This window comes from Glycine soja, chromosome 20 (genome assembly GCF_004193775.1).
Source record: "Glycine soja cultivar W05 chromosome 20, ASM419377v2, whole genome shotgun sequence".
Classification (NCBI taxonomy): domain Eukaryota; kingdom Viridiplantae; phylum Streptophyta; class Magnoliopsida; order Fabales; family Fabaceae; genus Glycine; species Glycine soja.
In genome coordinates, this window is record NC_041021.1 from 49688226 (window position 1) to 49707654 (window position 19429).

General features: G+C 34.1%; 3 protein-coding genes across 5 annotated transcripts; 2 read left to right on the plus strand and 1 right to left on the minus strand.

The window, feature by feature from the left end:
* Positions 1-1617: 1617 nt before the first annotated feature.
* Positions 1618-7420, plus strand: LOC114402412 (probable cyclin-dependent serine/threonine-protein kinase DDB_G0292550). Of its 2 annotated transcripts, none has more exons than XM_028364975.1 (9): positions 1618-2348; positions 2838-3086; positions 3190-3492; positions 3690-4355; positions 4440-4508; positions 5164-5331; positions 5621-5837; positions 5931-6275; positions 6837-7420. In XM_028364975.1, the coding sequence occupies exons 1-9, from the start codon at positions 1767-1769 to the stop codon at positions 6926-6928; spliced, it is 2691 nt and encodes an 896-aa protein (XP_028220776.1). In that variant the 5' UTR covers positions 1618-1766; the 3' UTR covers positions 6929-7420. The 2 variants fall into 2 exon arrangements, with proteins under 2 accessions (XP_028220776.1, XP_028220777.1); XM_028364976.1 differs by having other exon boundaries at positions 1622-2348; positions 3708-4355.
* A 1671-nt stretch (positions 7421-9091) lies between these two features.
* On the plus strand, positions 9092-13370 carry LOC114403300 (serine--tRNA ligase-like). Of its 2 annotated transcripts, XM_028366167.1 has the most exons (10): positions 9092-9288; positions 9372-9442; positions 9539-9700; positions 9793-9898; positions 10318-10511; positions 11017-11120; positions 11207-11390; positions 11790-11969; positions 12356-12546; positions 13082-13370. In XM_028366167.1, the coding sequence occupies exons 1-10, from the start codon at positions 9156-9158 to the stop codon at positions 13200-13202; spliced, it is 1446 nt and encodes a 481-aa protein (XP_028221968.1). In that variant the 5' UTR covers positions 9092-9155; the 3' UTR covers positions 13203-13370. The 2 variants fall into 2 exon arrangements, with proteins under 2 accessions (XP_028221968.1, XP_028221969.1); XM_028366168.1 differs by lacking the exon at positions 13082-13370 and having other exon boundaries at positions 9093-9288; positions 12356-12876.
* Positions 13371-16497: 3127 nt separating this feature from the next.
* Positions 16498-18674, minus strand: LOC114401732 (protein YIPF1 homolog). Its single transcript, XM_028364316.1, has 6 exons — positions 18618-18674; positions 18490-18520; positions 18200-18280; positions 17905-18094; positions 17156-17423; positions 16498-16948 (listed from the first exon to the last, which is right to left on the minus strand). Exons 1-6 carry the CDS (start codon positions 18672-18674, stop codon positions 16742-16744), a joined length of 834 nt encoding a protein of 277 aa, XP_028220117.1. The 3' UTR covers positions 16498-16741.
* Between the last annotated feature and the right edge of the window lie 755 nt (positions 18675-19429).

Sequence of the window (19429 nt, forward strand, 5' to 3'; positions counted from 1 at the left end):
CCACCCTCTAACATACAGCCAAAAGCTTTACCAAGACTTAGACACAACATAAATAGGCATGCTATCCCCATTATCATGCTTAGGTAACACATAATAGGATTTGTTAAGGTCTATTGAGTCTATCTTTGACTTCAAGATGTTTCAAAAGTTGTATTCTATAACATGGAAAAAAAGAGAGTAACAAATAACTCTTTTAACCAATCACAATACATTACCATACTGTTGGAGTCTAGGTTAAAAATTTATTTCCCATTAAACTTCTTCAACTTGATTCATGTAATTTTAGAGTTCATTTTTCCATACCATTTATCATTTCTCTTTCTATTCATTTCATTTCCACTTTAAAAGTTCAAACTTCATATATCACTAAATGTAGTATAAGATATGAATAAAAGTAAATAACTAATCATAAGTGAAAAAAGTAATGGTTAAAGGTGAGAGATCAAATGTCGAGAAACGCTAAAATACCTGTTAAGATGCCAAAACCTTCGGATGATGAGATGAATATGAAGACTATGGGAGAGTTGAAACTATTAATTAGGGTTGCTTCTATTGAGGTCAAGAAAGATGATAATACTATATATTTTTTCATGGACATTCTCATATAATCTTATTTAGGACAATATTAGATACTAACAATGCGTTGAAATTCATGTAAGAGACATGAATAAATTTTTATTTTCACATCAATTCGACTAAAGACATAAAAACTATGAACATCAATTTGTTTTTAATGTGGGTCTATTGCGTTAGAAAATTTGAACTAAACGTGCACTAAATACGAGTAACTTTGCAAGTAGGGATTCGTTAGTAAGAAGGTAAATACTTTTGAAAGTGTATAAGAATTCAAGTTTGCATAACAAAGCAGTCAAGTGTGGTTCTAATCTTGAAAACATTGTGAATTTGTGGAGGTTGTGTGAGATAAATATTGTTGCAAATTTTTTTTTATTAGTATGAAAGTAAAGACAACAAGCAAAAACTAAATGCGAGGGTACAAAGTTCCTGCTGCATCCGCTAGCAACAATAGTCAAACACAGAATATAGGTAGTGCAAGATTTAGCTTCTAATTTAGCTAAGACATCAGCGACAAAGTTGCCTTATTGGAAAGACAGACCAATTAAGTTGTGGAAGCTCACGAATGGCATAAAAAATGTATTTATTTTAAAAAAATTGTAAAACAAATTAATAAAATGATATTTTATTGTTTTTAATTTATATCTACAATTTTCTCAAAATAGAAACACATTAACTGAAGTTACATTTGAAATAAAAACTAAACAAAACATACCTGGTTAAAGTTTTATTTAAAATTAAAAAGAGAAAATCATTCAATACTTCTTAATCCTCAAAACGTTTTATAAGTTTCCAGAAATAGTCCACTACGTAGTGACATAAATCCCAATTGTTTAACTGGGTGTAATTCTCACATGAATTATACAATATACACACAGTGATGATAAGTTAATTAGTTCATTTGATCAGGTCAAACAATAATTTTGTAATAAAGTAAAAAGTTTGAGACTTTGAGTTTTTGAACAAACTATTTAGGCATTGAATTTTTCTTCATTCTATGATTAGCATTAAACAATCATCCACACGTGTACAGAACCACAAATCCACATCACACGATAGATAAATGTAGTAGTGTCACTCCCATTACATTGCATAATAATTAACACTTGACGATACCAGTTTTTTGCTAACTCAAAAGGCATATAATACGTTATTGACACCGAACGAAAGAAACGCAGCAGCGTCTGTGAGCTATGGCGGAGGAGGAGGAAGACGACGAGAGCTTCGGCGAGTTCACGTTCGCGTCGTTTCCGAGTCAACCAACCTCAAACGACACCAATCCCCTCGACGACGACGATTGGGGCGACTTCATGAACCATTCCAACCGGATCAACGGCAAACCCTTCGACTCGTTCGGGCTTCCCACGGATCCCACGAACAAACACGTGAACGACGACAAAGGCGTTGCCGTTCAGGCCGAGGCAGCGAAAAATCCCAAGGGAGCTATTCCGCTTTCGATCTTCGGCGAGGAAGAGGGAGAAGAAGAGGAGAAACCCGCTTCTGCCAATGTTTTCTCCAACGGCGGCGGTGGTGCGGTGAAAAGGGGATCCGGTTCGAACGGGTCTGTTGGAATCAGTGATTTGATTTCCAGGTTGTATAATCAGCAGCGCCCTCAGGTGGATTCTCACAACAACGGATCGGTTTCGGTATCCAATGTTGCTGCTCCCAATCCGACGTACTCGAACGGAAGCAAATTAAATTCGGATGAGGATGAGGATGGATGGGAATTCAAGTCTGCGGAATGGGAAACTGGAACCAAGAGCCAGGATGTTAAGGTAATAGAGCGAATTTGTTTAAGGTTGGGGATTATAGAACTTAGAGCTGAAAAGAATGCTGGAAATGATAATCATGCTTGATCTTACTTTCCTGAGTTTTGGAATTGTCGGTGGATCTTTTTCTGTAGCTTGTTCAATGGAAACGAGGTTTAGGAAAGCTATGTACTATATGAATTATGTGATTTTTTTTAATAGCTTCCACTTGAGAAGCAAGAGCTAGTTGATTTAATTGTATTGAAATGACAACAAAAAAGGGTAGGAAAATAAAGCCAGTGGTATCGATCAATTGTTATAAATTTTGTGCTGATGTAGTAACTTTGTGTCTTGAAGTCATTTTTGGCAATGTCTGTCAGGAAGATCTATGATTTGAAATTGAAGTACATTAAGGGGTTATTCACTTGGGCGAGAGATTGATAAGCACGTGCTTGTCTGTGAAATTACTTTTGTAATGAATTTCGTTTGCCTGATGATATGTATTCTATTTTAAAGGCTGAAACACCAAAGCATGATAATGGTGCTCTTGATGTTGGTACTGTGTTGGATTCATCCAATGGGATTTTAGACAAAGCTGGCAGATGGCACGTGGAGTTTGAGTTCAGTCCACATTCTGCATCGCAAGATCATGTTAACCCACAACCAAGTCCAGAAAGTGAATCAAATGACATTGGAACTGGGTTTGCCATGTTCAGTCAAAATTTTGGGGAGTTTAGTTCAGGGTCAGGGCCAAATCAAAATTTGGTGAGTTGTTTTTACATAATTTCCTCATTTTGTGTTACATTGTTCATTCAGATTATTGAGGAATGTCCATTAACACAATCTGATTGTGGATTTGTGGTATTAGGAAGTACTGAAGAAGGCTGACATTTATCCCACTAATATGGAATTACTGAAATTTGAAGGTGCAACTCCCCATGGTATTATTGATTCATCTCTCACATCAGAATCTAATCAACCTGATGGATGGAACTTTGGATTTAATTTCAATTCTAGTTCTGTCGGTGAAGACAATCATAGTTCAGATTCATATTTCAAAACCAAAAACAATCAGGATGATAACAACAGAAACAATGCTTCCCCAACTAATATAAATGTTGATTCACATGTCAATTTCTTTGAATCAGAGAGTGATGTTACAAAACATGAGGTACTGAATCAATTTGATATTATACTTCATATATCATGTGGAATTGTATAGGTTTAATTTCTTAAAAAAGGATATTCAATCTTGAGTTCTTACTTTGGTTTTAGTGACCCATGAAAAAATTTCATGAGTTTGTCATATGACACATTGTTTTGTTTACCACTCAACTAAGTCTTCATACTTTTTAAACATGTTGTTAGTATTCTTTCTATTTCCAGAAGCCCCTAACAAGCTCAGAGAATCGTAGGGAAGCCATGCCTCTGTCAATTTTTGGTGATGAGACACCAGATACTGATAAACATCCTGTGACTCAAGATTTATCTCCCTATACACCAACATCCCCAATAAGGAACAGCTTCAACAGCCCTGGTTCCAACTTTTCTATCAATGACATATGGAATTTATATAATCAAGCTGAAAACCAAAGTTCTCCTAATATGACACCAAAAGCAAGTGAAAATCAGATTCATGCCTCCCCTGAAGTATTGGGCTCCAGTTTGGTTACCAGTAATGATAATTTAGATGATGACTTCTGGGACTATAAGGATGCTGCAACTGAAACAAGATTTACCAATGAATCTGCACAGAAAACTTCTTCACCACAAGTCAATGAGAATGTGTTGCAGTCTTCCCCAACATTTTTAAATTCTGATTTGACCTACGGTGATGATGATTTTGTGGATGATTCATGGGTGTTTAAGGATGCTATCTCTGGAACAATAAGTCAAGATCACACACCTTCTCTCGATCACAGAGATTTACCACAGTTATCAACAAAACTAGAGCAGGTTGATTATGCAGAGTTTTATAGCAAAGTGAAGGATGAATTGTGCAATTATGTTCTGTTCCATCTTCAGAATCTCAAGGTAGCCAACCTTTGTTGGTGTTTCTTCGTTAGATAATGCTAATACTTACTGGCACTGAAATTATTCATAAATTTATTTTCTTAGAAAACTCAAAATGTTGCTGCTCTTTCGGGTGAAGATGCCAAAGCAAAAGCTCTTCTGGAGGAAATTCAGGTCAGTATATAAACTATTTTTTTGTCTATTTGCTATCTAATATTGTTGTTTTGTGCTTTTGGATACTTATTATTTCCTTACAATAGTAAATGTAAAACCCTGGGAAGGGGATTCTCTCCATAGGGGTAATGGGAGAATCTGGCGGTAGGTCTTTCAGGATTTGGCACAAAGTTAGCAGAGCCCCAGATCTAATGGCCTGCTTGTGACTTGTGTTCATTGGGTCAAAGGCCCCCCATCAAACATGATTGAGTTGAGCTATTAGCAGTATGTTATTGTGAATTTGGTTTTCCTCTGCTTGTGTATTTGTTTTTTTTTTTTTTTTTTGCTCAGCAAAAATAGGTAATTAGATTATATGCAAAGTACCAGAGGTACTGAAAATACAAACAATAGAGATATACACAGCTGGTATCAATACTATCCTAGAGGTTAATATTAGATACCATCTGAACCCAAGGCCAGGATTACAGCAGAGAATCCTAGCCAGTACCCTTCTTTCCTATTTACCCAAATACATCCCCCAGCTGAGAGGACCACTGGTTGTAATGCATAGTGAAGTCTTTCCTATTTGTGTATGGCTATTATTTCCTTGTTATTAATCAAATGCACAAGCTATTAATAGTTTCAGTATTGTTTCTACTCTTCTTTTCTTTTACAGGAATTCTCCAAGATACTGCATCAGGATAATATGAGCATCCCCAATGAATATCTCTCTGAGGATTATTGCCCAAGAAATGTCTGCTTTAATGAACTTCTTGATGTTTTGAAGGAACCTAAGTTCCAACCTTTTGAGTCAGAATACCAACTAGCTTCAAGGTTGTTGATGGTATGCATTTCTTGAAAATATTGAGTGTTGTATTTTTCAAGTTTTATTCTTTTGCATGTGCAAATAGTACTTTAACTACTGGAGGATTTTGATTGTTTCAAACAGAATATATGATTGCATAACTGATTTAGGAATTTTTTGTCAGTAGTGATGTATTGATATTTGTCCTAATTTTCCTTGAGATTAATCTGATGGATAATAGTTATGTTTTCTTGTTTTATTTATTGATATCCTTCTTTTTTACCTGACCATTCAGCTTGACAACACATGTACATTTGTTTTTCAATAGGCCGAGAAGGATATTAAATGTGTTATGGAACTTTTGAAAGATACAGTATCAACATTAAGAATTCTCAAGCTGGGATCAACAGAAGAACAATCTAATTATCTTACCATATGGTCCAAAATAGCCTTTGTTTGTTCTCAAGAGCTGAAACATGGTGCTTATGTTTGGAAGCAAGCTGTACTACAGAATACCCATGACCAGATATTATCTAGCCCGAAAGGTAAGCTACATGATTATGTCATGCCTAATGTATATGCTGCTGATGTGGATGAACTTAAGCAGTCTGAAATAACCTCTTCCTTTTCTGGCATAGGTGTTCAGTTTATCCTTGCACTCGGAGAAATTTATAGAGTGGCAGAAATTATTGGAACTTCAGCCAAACTTCACAAACCTTGGATGTTATCAGGTGCCACAGATCACAAAAGTTTGTGTGCCCTTTTGAACGAATGTTATGGCATATGGTTGGCTTCAGGACTTGAAGAAGCTATTTTGAGTATATCAAATTGGAATAATTTTGAGCCAGATGGCATTTCAAGGGAATTAGTTGAATCCATCAAGTATATTCACGAGCTTGATGAACATGCACTTCAGAGCTTTGTCATCTCTGGAGAACAAACTACTTGCCAGTTGTCAGCCTTGCCAGCTGGTTTCATACCAGGTATGTGCACTATAATCTTGACTGTCTTCAAATGTAAGTGATAAAATTTGATTTAAAATTAATTTTTGATAGAATTTTTTCCTTACTATTTGTCACTAAGAAAGGTGTCCAAAATAAATACCCTTCATTAGTGATTAGGAAAAAGAAAATCTTTTGAAGTGTGAAAATTTCTTAGCTCCTTCATTTCATGTTAGCTAAACAGATATAATAGTAGTTGAGCAGTTGAACTCTCACTCTCTGATGATGTTATCTTGGAGTGGACGTGCAGCACTAAACTACTGAAAACACCTCACATAACCAAAATAGGAGCAGGTGCTGCAGGATCAATGTTGGAAAGAGTCTTTCTGCATTATGTTATAGTAGTTGATATCTTTTTAACTCAAATTTACATTTGCATTAGTATTTGTTTGGATCAATAGCTATAAGCTATGCTTTGATTGATTTCGTTAAATGATGTGGGAATAGGTATGGTGTTTTGCATTTAAAAATGAAAAGTGCAAATCTCAACTACATACCAGTTTGGCCTTGTAATTTATTTTCCACGTGTTTTTTGTGGATCAGGATTAAATTTGGTTGCATGGAATGGGAAGCATTACATCGTCAAGCTAGCAAACTTGTGGGTCAATCTAATAAGCTCAGATCCACCAAAGTGAAACCTGCCAATTCAATTATGTCTCTTACAACGAGTAGACTCTTCCTTTCGCTTTGTCATGGTGTGTTGTTGAGTTCTTTTCTCTTTAAGAAAAATCAGTGTGAGATTGTGGCGGGATCCATTGTTTTGTTAGTGGGGTGAGGCCTTTGGCTCACTGGCAGCAGTTGTAGTGAAAGGAGATTGTGTATCGGGCAAAGTCACCAATTAAGTTCATTCTTTCTTCAATAGGTTACAATTCTTTCGGCGGAAGCTTTAGAGCAATAGCCGCATGTTACAGGTGTAAGATGTATTACTAGTGTTAACGAAGAACTATAGTACTACAGAGAGTATAATTCTGGATACGATCCAGTTCTGCAGATGGAACGATATTGCGTAGTAATCAAATGATTCTGGTGTTGTAAAGTAACCGGGATTCTTCCCTTAACAATTTTACACAATAGTTTTTTTTTGGGCATGATTTAAATTATGAATACTATTATTTTAAATTTGAAAACGTAGTGTAATTAATACTTGTTGTCTCTTGTACCTCACCCGCATTTCCCAAGTCAGCTCAATTGGAAAGGCAACCGTAGCAAAATATAAAGTTGCATTATTGCTCATAAACATGATTCATATATTTAATTCGTAAACTCGTAAGAATCTATTTCATATAAAAATAATAACAAAATGTTTATAAATAACATATCCATTAAATATTTTAATAATATAATAAAGCAAAATAGATAATAATAAATTTCACAATACTTAAATAATCAAGTCTAGTAATGTATCATTACTAGATAATAACTTGCAGATGTTATAGTAGTGATAAATCATTCCCATCAAGGGTTTGATGTTATTAAAGGTGAAATTTTTTTATTTAAAAATAACACACTAAATGAAGGTATGTTGAACATTAAACAAACAAAAAACAATTCAAAATGACTTATATTTTGGTTTAATTTTTTTAACTTGCTGATTTGTTGATTTGGCGATAAATTCGAGAGTTTATCGAGTTTATTTAGAGTTTATAGAGTCTACCTAGAGTTTATTAAAAAGAAAGTTTACACACGAGTCAATCCACAAAGGATAAGTGGACTCGTAAACTCGTAAGAGACGAGTTAACGAATTAACTGGAAAGTTTGATAACCATACTTATCGGTAACAAATATATCCAAAATAATTTCTTTGAGACGAAGAACTTTAAATAAAAAAGTCTGGCGCGACCCTTGTACCATAGAACTTGTCAAAAACCATGAATAAGATGGCGGTTATAGTGAAGAAAGCGACAGAACTAACTAAACAATGTTACCCAAATAAGTAGGAATTCTATTTTTAGTGAGCATTCATACCAAGTGAATTTGATATTGTCGTGTATACGTTCCTTCATAGACACTTGAAGGAAGGATTAAAAACTAAAAAGTGAACCTACATATTAGAAACATGTGAACTGTTCACTACATTTGGTCTCTCGAAGATGTAATGAAAACAAAAACGATGAAATGAAAATGAAAAATGACAGGACAGAAATGTTAACAATTGATTGTGACTATTTTTTTTAGAAACAAACGACGAAAATAAGAATAAAAATATATAGATAGGTATTCATAGTTGAGTTGATTAGATAACTTTTTGTTTCACAAAATTTCAAATTATGTAAGATTTTTTAATTCGAATTATTATAAATTTGTATTATTAATTTAAATTTTCAAATCATGAATATCATATCTGTCATGATTATTCTAATCAATATAATTATGCATTTTTATAAATTAGAAATGAAAAATATTTACATTTTAGTGAGACAAAATTATATTTATATTATGAAATCAAAATATATAATTGTATTATTAATTAGAACATTCAAATTATAAAATATATACCCGTCATAATTTTCTTAATGAAAATAATTACACATTTATGAATTAAGAAAAACTATTTACATTACATCTTTGACTAAAAAAGAATAATATTTTATATGAATCAAAGTATCTTAGCCAAAAGTTAAGGATTGAGATTCATTAAATGGATTAACCTCTTTTTTATACGTATGAAACAAAATCGAATCTTAATCATATTATTTATCAAATCATGTTTTTTTTTAAAAAAAATAGTTTAATCATAAAATTCTTTTTGATTTTTATTTTCTGGGCAGGTGAAGAAAACAAATAAAAACCCTCTTCCGACTTCCCTCATTCTTAGATTCAGTCGTTGCACAAGTGAGGGAGGTTGAAGGCGGCGTGAGAAGCATGTTGGACATCAACCTATTCAGAGAGGAGAAGGGCCACAACCCTGAATTCATCCGCGAATCCCAGCGCCGTCGTTTCGCCAGCGTCGAAGTCGTCGACGAGGTCATCAATCTCGACAAAGAATGGCGAAAGCGTACTCTCTCTCTCTCTCTCTCTAACAATGTCACCAATCCAATCTCGCACCAATGCTATCTATTATTATGCATGCCTTTTCAGGTCAATTCGAGTTGGAGAATCTCCGCAAAGAATTTAACAAGATCAACAAGGAAGTCTCCAAACTCAAGCGTGTGAGTATCTTCATTTCCGTTATTCTATTTTTTTTTCTCGTCTAATACAGATGCTAATTCTGAATGAATTCATTTGAACTTTGTTCTGCGCGTTAGGCTGGCGAGGATGCAACTAAGTTCATCAGTGAATCAGAGGAAACCAAGAAATCGATAGGGGAGAAAGAGGTTGAAGTTCGGGAAACTCTGAATCTCTTGAATTCCAAGTTGGAAACTATTGGAAACCTCGTCCACGATTCCGTTCCAATTAGCCAGGATGAGGTTTGTTTCGTTTTTTCTTTTTATGTGTGTTGTTTTATTTCTGCTAATTCTCAATGCTTGTCTGGAAATTCATGGGGTCTTCCATGCTTTAGGCCAACAATGTTGTCGTTAGATCGTGGGGAGAGAAGAGAGTGGAGCCTAAGCTGAAGAATCATGTGGATCTAGTTGAGCTTCTCGGGATAGCAGATACAAAGAAAGGTTTGAATTTGTTCATCTAGCGTTCGAGTGATGATTTATTTATTAATTTTCGTGGGGTGAAGGGCCTTTGGATGACTTTTAATTTTGGAATTTTGTGTTGTGATGCCATTTTCTGCCGATTTTTCACCTTAGTTTACTTCCTGAACCATTTCATTTTGTATGGTTGGCTTAGCTATTGCACTAGTTCATGTTTTGCATAGTGTCTCTCTGACACAATATTGATTGCAAAATGTATTGAGTATTTTGATTTGTAATGTCATTTCACTTGTGGTAAAAAAAAGCTAATATCACAGAATTCAATTGAGCACTGCTGTATTTCTATCGTGCCAGCCAATGCTTTCCATAGTTTATGCATTTTTGCTCCTATCTTCTCTACATGTACATCCTAATCTTTTGTCAAGTTGCTTGATACATAATAGGAGCTGATGTAGCTGGAGGTAGAGGTTTCTATCTCAAAGGAGATGGTGTTCGTCTTAATCAAGCTCTAATAAACTTTGGGCTTGATTTTTTGGAAAAAAGGGAGTATACTTTATTGCATACTCCTTTCTTCATGAGAAAAGATATAATGTCAAAGTGTGCTCAACTAGCCCAATTTGATGAAGAACTTTATAAGGTAAAATTGTGAAGTAGATTCCATTATCTGCCTGTCCTCATATACAATTTGCGATTTTTAAGACCTTGATGATGCTTTTGTATGTATTTGTATTTAAATTTATATTCTTATGACAAATAAATATATGCATATGTGTTTTTGCTGACTAATATCCATAATCTTTTAGTGCATAACTAGCAACAGCCTTTTTGTGTTGGTATCATTTAAAGTTATTAGTGCATTGGTTGGTGTTTGGTTTGTTTTCTTCTTTCCATTTCAGTTGAAATGTTTTAATTTATAACAACAAAAATGCCACCTTGTTTTTATTCTATTTTCATATTAATAGTTTTTTTGAAGAAAAATGGAGAAAACAAGACCATTTTCTCCATAAAACATTGAAAACAAAGCTCAGTAAAAAGTATGCAGTGTTTTTGTAATTGTTATTATGATAGGTAAATAATAATAGACGACAAAACCAATACCACCTTAACCATTTTCTGGTTTATCTAAGAAGTTATTATGCTAGGTAACTGGTGAAGGAGATGACAAATATCTGATTGCAACAGCTGAGCAGCCACTCTGTGCATATCATTTAGATGATTGGATCCACCCTACCCAGCTACCATTAAGGTAATATGATTTTTTTTTTGTCACCTGTTAACATTGGAGCTTGGAAGACTATGTTGCCATTAACTTTGGAAATATGTTTTCTGCAGATATGCTGGATATTCATCATGCTTTCGTAAAGAAGCTGGATCTCATGGTCGAGACACTCTAGGAATATTCCGAGTCCACCAATTTGAGAAAGTGGAGCAGTTTTGCCTCACTAGCCCAAATGACAATGATTCATGGGACATGCATGAGGAAATGCTGAAGAACTCTGAAGATTTCTACAAAGCGGTATGATACAGCCACAGTGCCCCTCATTAAGCGACTAATGTTTAAGGCCACTCTGGATGAGTTTAAATTTCAAATAAATAATAAATATAAATAAATAATATACAATTTAGAAACAGTTACTGAATCCCAGGGTACTAATAATTATTGGGGATAATCATGTGTTCTTTGACATGCCGAACATATCTAACTATGGGAAAGTTTAGTGCTTCCCTTTTTTTTCTTTATAAATTTTTTATATCTACACTTCATTGTACTTGTGATGTCTTAAAGATACCACATTCTATTTTTGGTGGATATCATTGCATTTAGATTGATGTATTGGTTGGTCTAACCTAAATTGACATCTTTCTTTTCCCAAGTTTATTTGTTTCTCGTGTGATTAAATTTTATTTACTGCAGTTAAACCTTCCCTATCAAGTTGTTTCCATTGTATCTGGTGCTTTGAATGATGCTGCAGCAAAGAAGTATGATCTAGAAGCATGGTTTCCAGCCTCTCAAGCTTACAGAGAGCTAGTGTCCTGTTCAAACTGTACAGACTATCAGGCCAGAAGATTAGAAATTCGATATGGTCAGAAAAAGGTTAGTAATGCCTAATTTCATCATGTTGATGGCTTCAATAAGCATTATTCTTAACTTAATGAAAATTTTTATTTCCATCTTTAAAAATGAAGCCTTGCCTCATGTAAAAATCTCTTAATCTGCATTTATGAAATCCATTCTGTTTTGAAATTTCTAATTTTTTACCTTTTTCACGAGTTTAGTCTTTCATTGAAATTTTAGTAGGAAGACAAGTAAATTTATGTTTTGAGAATAATCACAAGTGATGGTGGGGCTTACTTGTGTTAAGAGCCTAAGATGTTCCATAATTAAACTTTTAATAGCTCAAAGTGTGTTGTTGGGATTTTGCCGTGAGTAATATTTTATTCTGGCTTCAACTAACTTTGCATGTTTTTTAACTTTCACAGAGCAATGAGCAAATGAAGCAATATGTTCACTTGTTGAACTCTACTCTAACGGCTACTGAGAGGACCATTTGCTGCATACTAGAGAACAACCAGAAGGAAGATGGGGTAGAGATACCAGAAGCCCTCAGGCCATTCATGGGTGGAAAGACTTTCCTACCTTTCAAGAACCAACCATCTAATGAAGCCAAAGGGAAGAAATCGAAGGCCTAATTGCATTTTAAGTCAGTGATATTTATGAAGAGTTTGTTCAGAGTTGTAGGTTATGATGACCCCGATATTATCCACCACACACTGTTTCCCTTTCTCACTAAATAGTAAAATGATTTTTAGGAGCACGCACCATTTTTGGTCAAAGTACACAGCATGACATTTTCTGTAATTCATTACTCTAAAAAATTTGTGCTTTTTTAATTGCATTTTGGTGCTTTTATCCATTGCGAAATGATTAACAATATAGATCAGATGTCCTAGTTTTGCTTGAAAGGATGAAACACGTCAAGATGTTTTATTTTTGTTGCTTACTAAAGTCTGGTTATTTTGAATAGAGCTTATTTGGTTGGATATAAATATTTTTTTTCCTTCCTAGGGGTTACGGGAATAATTTGATCACCATAGCAGAATCCCGTGAAATATGAATTGCTTGTTCAATTTGAGAGCAATACAAGTGCAAGGAAATTCTGGGATATGGGATTAGAATTCTGAAGTCTGTATTGGTTTGTCTTGCAGGGCATTGAAACACGTTCAATTTAATCGAGCTGCTCATATGCTAAATTCAATTACGAATTTCATTGGAAAGGGGAATGCGTTCTGGAAAATAGGAACTAGAGTATTCAACCAAGTTTTGTAGTGGCTGTGGGGGTTTCTATTGCAAGCCAATCTTCTGGCTGATTCCTTACAGGGCCCCTTACAGTGTTAGGTTTTACGCTGTGGGTTGACTTGCATGTTTCTGAATCTCTATTATTATCATTGTTCGACGGTCATAGCAAATATTTTAAGAATTTTTTTTTTCAGAACTTCCTATGGTTCTTTTTTTAATTCATGTGTACCCTTTCGCTCTGATCTTTGATATCCACGGCATTTCGAACTTCCAATCACTAATGAGCTTTTTTCTCTAATCAACTGAATTCTATTTTTTAAAAAGCGTTCAATTGTTAAGGTCATGTTATGTAAATCTAACAGCGCACACAGTCTTCTGAAGAAGTGGGGAGCCTGAGGAGTGAGGAGGACCAATATTTCAATTTTTTTTGGGAGAATCGTAAGGAAAGTGATGGTTTCAAATGACTATATGGAAGACGATTAATCATCCATCACTACTAGACTAGGAAACAGCATATGGTATTGAAATTTTCGAGCAGCAATGTTTCAGCGTATTGCAAAGCCTAATTAGTAACAATATAAAATGCATGCCATTGTAGTTAATTTCCATCAACACAGAATTTGAACACTTCCACTTTCCAAAGGTTCTCCAGGCAGGTAACTTGAGTAACCTTGTTTTCAGCTTCATTAGGTTAAGAATCTGAAAATTGCTGTACATGCCGTACTTGGGGAGTGTTCTTTTTTGGAGGCTATAGGAGTGTTCGATAATGAAATACAAAGTAATTGTATATATGCAGAAAACTCTATACACAAGAAAAATAAAAATAGGATAACAGCTTAGTAAACAATGGCATAGTTCTTCTAAAACTTGAATTGTGATCGAGAAAACTTGTCACTCATCCCACGAGAAGCTCTGTAAGGAGAGAGGATACAGTCAATTGAAATAACTACCTACCTGTTGTGTAAGGGGTCAGGAGAGGAAGGTACTTCTCTATTAACTGTCTTATAAGAGCCTCGAGCTGTTTCATGGCTAAAGCTTTTCCACCATACTCTAAACTTGTGTGTATGCTCCACTTTTTTCCCATATCTAGCACCTAATGCTCCATGGTTTAAACAAGAACTGCTTAATAATATTAGTATGAGCACCAAGAGACACCCCATTTGAGTTCTTGAAATTGACATGATTTTTCCCACTATCTTCAACGAACATACTATTCCTCTTTAGAAGCTTCTCTGAGCGAAGGATGGATGATAAAGATCAAGATTTGAGACACCCCTTGATGTTAACACACCAGAAAGTTGAGAAGGGAGAACCGAGTTTAAAATAGAGATAGGTGTTTCTCATTCTTACATGTGTAAAACATAGGTTTGTTCATCACAAAGAAGAAAGATCAAGGAAATTTAGTGAACCAATGGTCAAGCTCATGTCCCAATCAGTTAGTAATGTCATACAGTACACCTCTGAGGTTTAAATCAATAATTAACTCGTGTAAGATTGTGTAAGCCATATTAAAAATGTACCGATTTTTAAAATAATATCTTTACACATGCTCACTGTTGATTTAAGTGCTTAAAATAAACCTACTTAATAATTACTCTGAATCACGGTTCATGTTAGACAATCTTTAAATGTCCCACAGCTAATTTTCATGTAACTATACAGACATACAAGGACGATTCATAAATCAGAGCTTTGAATTTGCGCATTATGAAATGTGTACATTATTGGATACCAACCAACTCTTTATCTTAATGGCAATTCTTGCCGGTGGTATTCTATTGGTCAATTTAACTCTAAAAAAATACAGAATTAACCTAACCTTGTCCATATGTGGAATCCTCAATTTCAGGATTCCTTTAGTTGATTTTAGTTTGCCCTTTTCACACACTTAAAAAACACTAAAGTGTTAATGTCTTCATTATTTGTCAAAGCATATTCCTAGGGCTACTAGGATTTCCTTTTACCTTTTCTCCGGTATCTTCTTTTTTTACGATGCAAGTGTCTCTCAAAACCAACATATTTGGCTGTTGAAGAAGCAAGAGATTCAATAAGAAGTATCTTTTAGTTTATGTTTTGCTAGGTTTAAGGTTTCAAGCAATGTATTTTATTAATAAGGGCTATTTCTTCTTTTGGACTAGCATGTGGCATCTTTCCATCCTTAGCCTCCTTTCTTTTGCTCGAGCAGTTGCATGAGATCTTTGTTATTACTTTTAAGTTGATCTTGTGACTTGTGAACTGTTAACTTGCTATGATGAACCTCATGTCCAATTAATTTATTACCACGTTTTGGTGGGTTCCAGAGAGTATCTTACCAAAGTAGTGGTATTCTGCCAAAATAAAAAAAAAGCTCGGAGATAGGGGCATTGCATACATATCTTCTTTAGGTATGGTTACATAGCAGGAGTCCCTTCAAATTATAAATATTACTTTCAATCATCTTTTCACTGTTTAATGTTAAGTTATAAAAATCTATAGCATTATATTATTTAACTTTTCTATATAATAAAGATAAACTCTGTCAATTTTATGCATTTATTCGCTACAACTGATGCACTTATGACTTAATGAACATTTCTGTAAAATTTAGAGTTAAATAACCCTCCTTTAATATAAAAAAAAAGAGTTAAATAATTTAATGTGTCATATTATTTACATTTTCTGTTCCTTTCTCGTTTTTCCTTTTTGTCCGATCACTATCATTTCATCTCATGTACACTTCTTCTAAAATCTATCAATATAATAAATCCTTCTTTAACCGCAAAAGGAAAAAAAATAGTTGATGAATTTTTTTTTGAAAAAAAATTGATATAAATGATCTCTCAAAATTTCATTTGTAATTATTTTATAGAGAAAAATTCGGATTATGCTATTTGATTTAATTTAATTCTGATCCCAGGTGATTCAAATGACAAGCTCACGGCCGAAGGTCCAAACTTTTGTATCCATCTATGTCATGGATTTATATTTACAAGGTTATTCAGTTTCATTGATTGTGGAATGTGAATATATGAAATTAAGTAATATATTTTGGCAATAAGTTTGAGGTGGGAATTAGTGCAAAGATTTCCAATATTGAAGAGGCTGTGATGCAGATTTCTTTTGGTCAATCTTGCATATTTCACCGCCAACTAGTTTGACCATTGCTTAAACCGATGATTCAATCAAAATATTGCTCATGTTATTTGGCAGCATGTTTTGAGAGAGGCTAAAAATAATAAGTTAAATTCACAAGGCAGTTCATTGTAGAATACTTTGCTAGACTTTCATACACAAAATTTTCTCATGTATTTTAGCACAATATTGGTGAGCCTGTATCCATATGTCAAGTCTAAATGGACATGTTAGAGATACAATATAACAAATGACTGAAACAATTGCTTGTAGTTATCCAACGTACAAACTATTTTTATTTGCCTCTATTTATTGCCATGAATGAACTAAATGACAGTTCAATCTGGTAACCGCATTTCAGCTACAAATTATATTACTGAAAATTTAAAGCAACAAAAAATTCTCACTTCATTATCTACAATTCATTGATGCTGAATGATGATAATACCACTTTCCTCTCATACTGTTACTGTGAAGAGGTAGACCTTTAGTGCTACAGCTAGAGCCAACTGCAATAGAAAAATGCCAGCAACAATCAAAACCCATCTTTCACCTGCTGACATAATATGTGCCCGGAGGTTAAGTGCCACAAAAGTTGCTGACATGAACCCAGCCACACCAGCAACCACCCATCTGAATATCTCCAATGGCACAACAGACATACACTGCACCAAACAAAGGAAAATGTCAAATTCCATACTTTCTTAAGGAGATATAAGATTGGTTCAGTGGTTGGAGAAGAGTGAAGGAAGAAGGGTGTTCAAATCCCTTCTCATATGACATTTCTAACAAAATTAACAAACTAACATTTGCTGATAAAAAAAAAATCATACTTTCTTGGAATAGAGAAAATTTGAAAAGCAGTAACTCACCAGTGCTGGAATAAAGACAAACAGGGAATATCCATAGAGACATAGTAGTTGGACAAAGCCCGATGGTACAGAGAAGTACTTGAGGATTACATACAAACAAAGAGGAACAACGGTGACATAACCATAAAACAAGCCGGCAGACCAAGTCACCAGATTTATGTCATAGTTCCATTCCTGGTCCTTCAGTTTGTGAGCTATGTATGTCACAAATGTGCCAATAGATGCTGCTACAAATATTAAGGTAGTGCAAATCCAGAACGGTCCATACCTGTACACATTTATAGTGAAATCCAAATCATGTGTTGCCACACAGATAAATACTTTATATGGCAAAATAATAATTATTTGTTCTCCAAAGTTCAAATACATCATACCTTGGTACTTATAATGTGTTTGGTTTGGCAGTAGAAAATCACGATGAGTGCAAAATTATGGTGAGTTTATCATAAAAGCAACTATTTGTTGCTTCTAAAAATTATACCAATCCAAACACACACTTAGATAATAAAGCAACTCAAGCCACAGAAGATACTACAGTGAAATAACATGAGAAATGAAACAAAATCAACACACTATTAAGTGGAGCACTGCTAATGTTAGCCATTAACTTCACTCTTCCCGTTAATAAATAACAACTAAAACATAAGAATTACCAAAGATGATGCAACTATCAAGTTGGTAGTATAATATTAATAACCACTATCCTACCAGTTAAATAACAACAATTAGAAGGAATCAAGTGAGCTTACAAATCAGGGTGGGAAGCAGTTTTTTCATTGAATGTTCCACTGAATGGACAAAGTGAGTCTTTAATCCTGTCTAGAACATCTATAGTGTCAACATCAAAGTATGGTTTGTAAGAAGCAAGTGAGAAAGCCTGAAACCAACCACTCTGTCGCTGGGGTTCATCAGAACCAGACCCTGATTTTGAAAATGTATCTACATAACACAAATAAAAACAATACACAACTCTTGTGGCAATAACAAAGTAATCAATTACAACATAACTATATAGAAACATAAACAAACAAGATCATCAAATACCATCAACATCACGTGGAGGTCTCGAGCCACCACTAATCTTGCCTTGTGCTCCAGACGGAGGAAATGTCTGAAGATTTGAATCTACACAAATCAATACAAAAATATTTGACAAACCAAAAAAAATGATAAAAAAAATCAGTGCTTAACACAGAAAAACAAAGAAATACGAATTATAATTTATAAATAATACACTCTCACTTTGTTTAAGAACCACGTAACATAGTTTAATGATTTTGTTTGCCCTATGACAAAGACAACATAAACATTATAAATTACTATGACAGTATGACCTGAGAATTTGAATGGTGGGGGCTCAACAGCCTGCATGAAATTGAGAATGAAAAAATGTGATGATAATAGAAATGATGACAATGGAAGATGAATTGAATTGCAAGAAGGATTAATGATGAAGACTCACAGGTACAGATCCTGAAACCTTTTGGTTATCGATGGATGTGTAATGTCCTGACATCATTTTCGTTGATTTTCAATACCTCCCTTTCACTTCAGCGTTGCTTTTTCTTTAACTCAATGCTCTCTACGTTGATTATTTCTCATGTACGTGTAGACGTGATTGTGTAATTGTGTGTGCCCGCCTAATATTTGGACTAGACCATGATAACTGATACGTTAGGCCCAGTATTTTTTCTTATTAAAAGCTTGGGATTTTCTTGCCACGTAGAATTTTCTACCCCCATAATTAAAGTGAATTGGCCAAATTGTCCATCACTTAAAATTGAAAACACCCATCCCCTCTCTCTTGTGTTTCTGTAATCGTGCTTCCTTGGTTGCGCCGTGAGTCTCCCCTCCTTCATCCCTTGGTTCATCTTCATCATTTTTGTTGATGGTGTCTTCTCCCGCTTTCGTCGTCATCATTGCCCTCACCGTGAGTACTCGTATCTCTTTGTAAAGTTTAATTTTTATTGTGTTAGAGAATATGTATGACCATAAAGATTGATAATCTGTATGGTTCATATGGATTGGTAATCCGAAATTATTAATTTAATTTATTTATTTATCTAAAAAACAATTTTTAATTTTTTTTATTTAATTAATTTGTAAATAACTATTGTTGTTTATATTAAATATTTATTTATTTAATTAACTATATTTTTTATTTAAGTTCTTTTTTAATAATTGTTTTATTTAATAAGTAAATTTTTTACGAATTTTGTTATTTAAAAATCAATGTATAAATTTTTTTATTTAATTATTTTAAAAATAACTATT